This window comes from Tenrec ecaudatus, chromosome 12, assembly GCF_050624435.1.
Source record: "Tenrec ecaudatus isolate mTenEca1 chromosome 12, mTenEca1.hap1, whole genome shotgun sequence".
NCBI lineage: Eukaryota > Metazoa > Chordata > Mammalia > Afrosoricida > Tenrecidae > Tenrec > Tenrec ecaudatus.
Window position 1 is genome coordinate 25,723,638 of NC_134541.1, and position 7,247 is coordinate 25,730,884.

General features: G+C 50.2%; 1 protein-coding gene across 3 annotated transcripts in view; it reads right to left on the reverse strand.

Moving 5' to 3' along the window:
- TLDC2 (TBC/LysM-associated domain containing 2) overlaps nt 1-1,538 on the reverse strand; it is a 49,901-nt gene extending 48,363 nt beyond the window's left edge. For all 3 annotated transcript variants that reach the window (XR_012779123.1, XM_075528797.1, XM_075528796.1), the window contains exons 1-2: nt 1,434-1,538; nt 60-218 (exon numbers count right to left, since the gene is read on the reverse strand). Coding sequence is in view for 2 of the 3 variants with exons in the window: in XM_075528797.1 (XP_075384912.1) it covers nt 60-218; nt 1,434-1,466 (192 nt within the window). In the remaining variant the exon portion in view is untranslated. The remainder of the gene's footprint in view (nt 1-59; nt 219-1,433) is intronic.
- Nucleotides 1,539-7,247: the final 5,709 nt, after the last annotated feature.

Consider the following 7,247-nt stretch of genomic DNA (forward strand, 5'->3'; position numbering starts at 1 on the left):
GGAGGGTGGGTCCCTTAAGCTCAGGGCTGAAGTCCTTGGGTCACAGGTAGTGGCCGAACCTGCTTAATCTCTGAGGCACCCAGCACCTGGCTGGCTTCTGCAAGGTGGGTTTCTGTGGGATCTTCAAAAGCAGGAGCTGTGACTGAGGCTGGAGCTTCCTTCTCCTTTTCGGTCTCCTCCTCCTCCTCCCCAGACAGGGCATCCTCCACCTGGCTGGGCTGTGGAGAGACACAAAGGCCCGGTGAGTTCAGGGATAAGGAAGTACCCGCTTCCACATATGCTGAGTCCAGGTCCTTGCCCTCATCCCAGCCCAGAGCAGGCTAGGAAGTTTCCACAGACAGACAAGACTGCTGCTGCTGCCAGTCTGCATGATCCTCCCTTGCCTTTGGTAGCCTGGGGCCGGAAGCACCCCTCTCTAGACAGACAGACAGACACACACACACACACACACCATTAGCTGGGCCTGGGCACAGTGGCTTTTCTACCTGTTTGCTCTAGATTCTCAGTGGGCGCTGGGTTCCAGTTCTAAGCTTGGCAGCGAGGGACAAGGGCAGGTGGCAGCCCAGTCCTGTGAGCCTCGGTGGCTGTGCTTGTACACACACACACACACACACACACACAGTCTGCCTGTGGCAACTGTTTGAATGTAGCCTCCTTTCACAGAGAGAGAAAGCACGAGGGACCATCCAAAGGTGCGTGGGACAGTACCATTATCTTCTCATGCCCTCCTCCCCCCAAGCTTTCTGAGGACCCTCTGTCTGCAGTCACGTGCCTGTAGTCCTACAAAGTGTGCATTCATCTGTGCGAAGGTGTGGATTGCCTTAAGACAGTTGTATAAGGCAAATCAGTGTGTGAACGTGTTGAGTGTAGATGTGTGTATTTGTATGTGAACCCGTGAGCATGAGTTAGGATTGTCTGTGTCAGTGGGCAGAAGCGTTGGTATGTTTAATCATTCATCAGTCAGCGGGGCCCTCACTCTGTACTAGAAAGTGTGAGTGTAAGTGTGAACGCACACTCAATTTACACACACACACATCACAACTTCAGGGGCCTTTCAGGAGAGACCTCCTGGAACATAAATAAAGAGGATCCATTTTCCTGCCCCCTGCTCCCCAGGGTCAGGACTTCAAGAACACTTTTCAGGGGCTCTGGACAAGACTCCAGCTGATATCTACTTGGGGGAGGAAGGAAACAGAGACACTGGTCTGTCCCCCTTTGGGTCACCACGCAGTGGACCTGGGAGCTAAGGCCCAGGGTTCCTGAGTCAGTCCCAGTTTGAACCACAGGTCAGTGGGGGAGACCAAATCACCTAACTGCATCCACCCCCACCCCCACCCACCACCCCTGCCCAGGCCCCAGCTGGGCTGCAGATCTCTGTGCTCTGTTTGCCACCCAGCCCACAGCCCACAGCCCACACACGGGAGTCTCCTTACCAGCCGAGTGTACCGCCAGCGGAGACCTTTCATTCTCGGTCCCCACTCAGCTGGAGTCAGAGGTCGGCTCTGCCACCCTGCCCGGGAGGAATCATCACTGGGTGGGGCCTAGAGATGGGAGGGAGAGGCTTGGGCACACCCCCTGGCTCCTTGCCCACCTGCCTGCCCTTTGCTCCGCACACCTGTCACTCCCAGGTGGAGTTGTCTCAGGTGCATTTGTAAGGTCGCCACACTGCAGTCAGCATCTAACAAGTGCGAGCCATGCACAGTACATGCTAGCGGTGAGTACGGCTGATGCTAGGGCCTAGGGTGAGGGTCCAGTCTCTCTGGTTTGCTGGGGGCCTTGGATAAGCCCCCTTTACAGCCCTGGGCCTCAGTTTCTCCACCTGAGCGGGTTAGACCAGATCAGATCAGAGACTCTCACAGCAGTCCAGGCCCCTCTCAAAGCCAGTGAGTGCGTTATAACAGACACTTGAAAGGAGCTATGCGTAGACCAAAGCTTAATTGTGTGTGTGTGTTTCGTGAAAAGGGAATATGTGTTAATTGTAGAAAATTGGGGGAATTCCAGAAAAAAGGAAACAAAAATGCCCATAATTCTATCCCCCAGAGATACTCGCCTTTAATATGAATTTCATATACATGTGTATACAGATTTGTAAATCGGTATCACATAGTTTATAAATTGCTTTTCCCCTTTAATCGTGAAAGGAACATTTCCAATGACATCCTTTACAAACAAGATTCGTAAGGGCTACATAGTATTTACTCCCCTACTGTTGGACATTTTGTTTCGAATTGTCTGTTTATAAGCAATACTATAATGAACTTCAAACCCAGTCGTGTCTCCACAGTGGAAAGATATGACCATCTGCTCCTGTAAAGATTAAACAACAACACAACACCTTATTCCCATTGAGTCCATTCTGGCTCACAGCAACCCTTGAGGGCAAGGTAGAACTGCCTCTGTGGGTTTCTGAGATGGTAACTCTTTATGAGAGTAGAAAGCCTCATCTTTCTCCCATGCAGTGGGCTGGTGGTTGCAAGTTCTAACCTTGGCATAAGCACCCCAGTGTGTACCCCACTATGCCACTGGGGCTTTAGGGTCAAGAAAACCCCCTAAGGCAGCTGGGTACTCTATCAGAGGGGGTTGTTATGAGTCTGAAACTGACTCAATGACACCAAACGTAATAACACAACGTGATAAACTTGCTTGTTCAGAGATCTGATTATATCCTTTATGATATATTGCCAAAGTTGAAGGCTGGGTAAAAGGGCATCTTCATAGATCTAGATAAACACTTCCAACAAGGCTTCCCTGGTGCTTCAAGCTGGTCCAGGTACCTTTCTAGCAATACCTTTCCAATCATCTTGTATCCTCCAATTACAGGCAAAGAAACTGCAGCTCCCAAAGCAGAAGGGACTTAGCAGGGTCACGGAGCAGTGTTTATACCATGGTTAAGAGCAAGGACTCTGATGTCAAGGCGTCTAGGTCCTCATGTTGCCACTTACTTACTGTGTGACCTTGGCCAGGTAACTTAACATCTCTGTGCTTCTGTCTCTGTGGTAAAATACTCCTGGACCTGTTGTAAGGGAAGAAGATAATGTCTGCTTAGCTGGCCTTGGTCCTCTTGTCCTCTGTTCGGTGAGGTAGAACCACCATAGCTGACATTTGCTGAGCACTCGCTAAATGACCACACGTATTACTGTCCCCTGTGGTGCCTTTTAGAGAGGCCGGCCAGTCTCTACCTGGACGCCTCTTGGAGAGGGTGTCTCTCAATCGCTCACAGCGATCCAGAGATCTGTGGGCAAAGGTGGAACTCAGCAAGGACGTACTCACCCTGCCAACCCTCGGGCCTCTGGCGACCTCCTCCAGTCTGCCCAGAATGATGCCTTCCTGATCAGTCTCCCCAGAAAGGGGAGCAACCCCCTCCACTTGGGCCTCTGTGCGCAGTAGTCCTTGGGTGGACCTCTGCCTAGCTCCAGGCCCTCCTCTGCAGCTCTTATACCTGCCTGAGGGCCGCAAGCCCTGGGCCCTTGCCAGCTCCAGTTCCAGCTGGAAGGCCTGCCAAGATGACCGTACATCACGGACTCAAATCACACAAACACACACAAACAAGACCTTGTCACCCCGACAGCCTGCAGACTGCCCAACCAGCCCAGGGCGGCAAGGGTCCTGGGCCCTTGGCTCTTACCTTTCACCAGATGACTAGGTACCACGAAATGTCCAAAGCCCACCGTTCAAATATTTGTGTCCCTTCAAGATGCAAACATTACAGGACAGGGTCAGGCTGTGGAGTTCTCCATCAACCGCCTGCTCTGCAGGGAGAAGCACAGGACTGGGGGTGCTGCCCCTGTTAGCAGGGTGGCTGAGAGGAAACTACCACCTGCCCTGGGCCTTGGTTTCCCTCTCTCATATGGGAAGACGATCCTCTCCTCAGTGGGCTCTTGCGACATGAGGTGAGAGTATGCACAGAAATCCCAGTGTTTGGCATACAGTAGGTACTCTGTCTCCGTCCATGGCTCACGATGTATGCCATGCCATGGGTTCACAGAACCCTCAAGCCACAAGAGACTTCAACCAGCCTCAGAGCTAAGATTTCCCTGGACAATCTGCTCTCCAAGCAGCCACCCACCCTCTGCCTGGTCACTCTAAAGGACAAGGGACACACTCTCACAGATACTGAAGCCACTCACTACCCTTGAGATGATTCCAACTCACATCCACCCTGGAGGACAAGGTGGAACTGCCCCTGGAGGTTTCTGAGTCTGTAACTCTTTCGGAGGCAGAAAGCCTCATCTTTCTCCCTTGGAGTGGCTGGTGGTTTCAAACTATGGACCTTGAAGTTAGCAGCCCAAAGTATAACCACTATGCCACCAGCGCTCCCTCCTCATAGATAGCCCACTCCATATTCACAGAGTTGAAAGAGACCTTGTCCTTCAGGGAGGACTTTAGGTCCCCAGCTATTCTGCTCATAGCCAGGTCTCCTGGGAGTGCCTCTTCAGGACCTGTGTGATGGGGAAAACAGGTAGGTGTCGGGCCCTGTTGCTACCTCAAACACGGTTGTTGCAATACATGTTTAGGCTGCAAATGGCTCAGGGATCACATGCCTGGCCCCACCTGCTCTCCCCAATCGTTCCCCCCACCCCACCCCCTGCCCAATACCTGAGTCATTGGGCACTTTGGGAAGCAAATGACACTTGCTTTGACTTCTCATTCTTGGTCCTCAGGTCCTCAATATACAACCTGTCAGGAACATCATTTGCCAAACAACAGGCCCCTCTTGAGGAGTCCTTGAGTGGCACAAATGGTTAAGTGTTCAACTATTACTGGCTGAAAGGTTGAGTCTGCACCCACCCAGAGGCCTGGCGCTCTGCTTCTGAAAGGTCACAGCTTAAAAAACCCGATGGAGCACGTGGGGTGGCCGTAAGGTGAGAGCAACTCACAACAACAGGCCCTTTCAAGGTCTTGGATGAGGCATTCAGGCTTTAGGGGGCTCTAGCCTGCAGTGTGCTGTCTCCTTCCCTTCTTTCATCACTGCCATTGTCACTGCCAGGAAACAATCCAAATGTCCAAGCCACGGGAGAAAGGTCAGGCGAAGGAACATGCATGTGGTGGGTTATCCTGCATGGTTAAAAGTGACATCTGCAGTGAGTCCACAAACGCATGGGGAAATGCTCCCGCCACCTTGTTACGTGAAAAAACAGCAGGGTATAAAATTGTGTACATGGTATGATTTTAGTTATGCATAATAAACTTGAAAACATCACAGAGAAAACAAGGAGGAGGAAGGGAATACATGGGAGTTCCCGACGGACAGCTTCCCTGTGGAGTCACAGGGGCCCCTAACAGCCCAACATCCTCCCACCTACATCCTGGGAAGCTCGGATCCACTCCCTAAGAACATGCTGACACACGGTCCTCACCGCTCAGTCCTTCATCCTCTCACTCTGAGCAATGGCTTCATTCTTCACTGAGGAAACAGAAGACATCAGCAGTCACTCCCTCACCTCCAAACTGACAGACCCACCTGCACCTTGGCCTTCTCCTGTGCCTCCCCTCCAGGGCAATGGGAAAGGGGTCCCTGTACCCACCCTCTGCCTTCTGCCTTCTCTCATCTCCTGTCCCTGGATCTCTTTTGCTCCCTTCTCTCTAGATTTCCCAGACAGCTTCACAATTCTCTTCCCTTCTCCCAGGGAGAGAGTGCACACTTCATAAGAGTTTTCTCTTTTTTTTTTTCCCTCAACAGTTTTACTGGCATATAATTCACTGATCGTACAATTCAATAGCCCTGTTTCCCCCCACCAATCTCCCTGGTCATATTCCCAAGGAACCATTAATCCAGTTATTGTCTCTCTAGATTTACCTATCCTGGATTTCATATACTGGAGAAAAATAATGTTAAAAACCAACAGCAACAAAAGAAAACTCCCAAAACTAACAATGCAAAGTAAGACAGAGAAGAAAGCAGGACATCTTAAAAACTAGAACAAAGTTAAATGGATCATGGGGGAGATTGAATGACAGGGTGCTAAATCTTAGCCTAACTACATTTACAACAATCCAATTTCCAATGCATTCTGCATGTTAGCAAGGCTGTTCACACACCCAGCCCTGGTCAGAAGGGATTTCCCCAGGGACTTTACCCACTTGTATTTCCCCTTCCATTGAAAACAAACTGAAACAGCTTTAAAAGGGGTCAAAAAGGGAGATCAAATACACAGGAGAGTTTTCTACACTCATCTCTACCTCCTCTGCCCCCTTCAGTCTACCTCTCTTGGCTTCTGTCCCCAGCACCCTACCCAAGGACCTTGTCAAAGTCCCTAGACCTAGCAGCGTGCATGCTGCCCAGTTCAGGGAACCTTCTTATTCTCCTCCTCTTCCTCCAGATCTTGACAATGTAGACACCTCCCTCCTTGTTGATCTACTGCCTTGGCTTCCTGACAACATCGTCTAGACTTCTTCCTACCTCGCTGGCTGCTCCGCCTCTATCTTTTGGGTTTGGTTCCTCTTCTTCTAGGTCCCTGGGTGTCATAAATGGTTTAACCTCGGCTGCTAATTGAAAGATTTCTGGCTCAGCCCCACCCAGTGGCACCGGGCAAAAATGCTTCTGGAAAGGATACAGCCTGTGGGGCAATATTCTCCGTAACACAGAGGGTCACTATGAGTCAGAATTGACTCAAGGGCAACGGGCTTGGGTTTTATTGTTTCTTGTCCTTTGCCCATATTCTAGAACCAGATCTTCTTGCCCGGCCTTTTCTCTCTCTATAGAGACACTTTCCCGAAGGCTCACTCTGTTCCCAAGTATTTAAATAGTGTCTAAATGTGACAACCTTTCAAGGCTCCAGACCCAATGGCTACCTTGAGCTCTACACACATTAATTTCCTACTTCAGATCCTACAGGAATGTCTTATCAAAGGATGTTCCAGTCCCTCTTCCAACCTTGCCTTCCTTGTCCTGATAAATGGCACCATCATTCAGATACCTGGGAGTTTTGAACTTGACTCAGTCCCTTTGATCCCTCACTTAGAAACAAAAGTATTTGATTCTTCTTCCAGAAAAGATCTTGACTACCCTCTTTTTTCCCTCTCCACCCCCTCCAGCCTCAACTAAGCAACCATTGTCTCTCAGAGGCAGAATCAACAGGTCCTTAAACCCTTTTAGTATCTTCTTTCTCCACTCTAGAGTTAGTCTATTTAAAACATAAATTAGATTGTGTCAATCTCCCCCTTAGAATAACCAATGGCTTCTCATTGCACCACTGAGAACTGGTCTAATCGATGGTTCTTGCTTAGCGCCCTGTGTTTATCCTGTC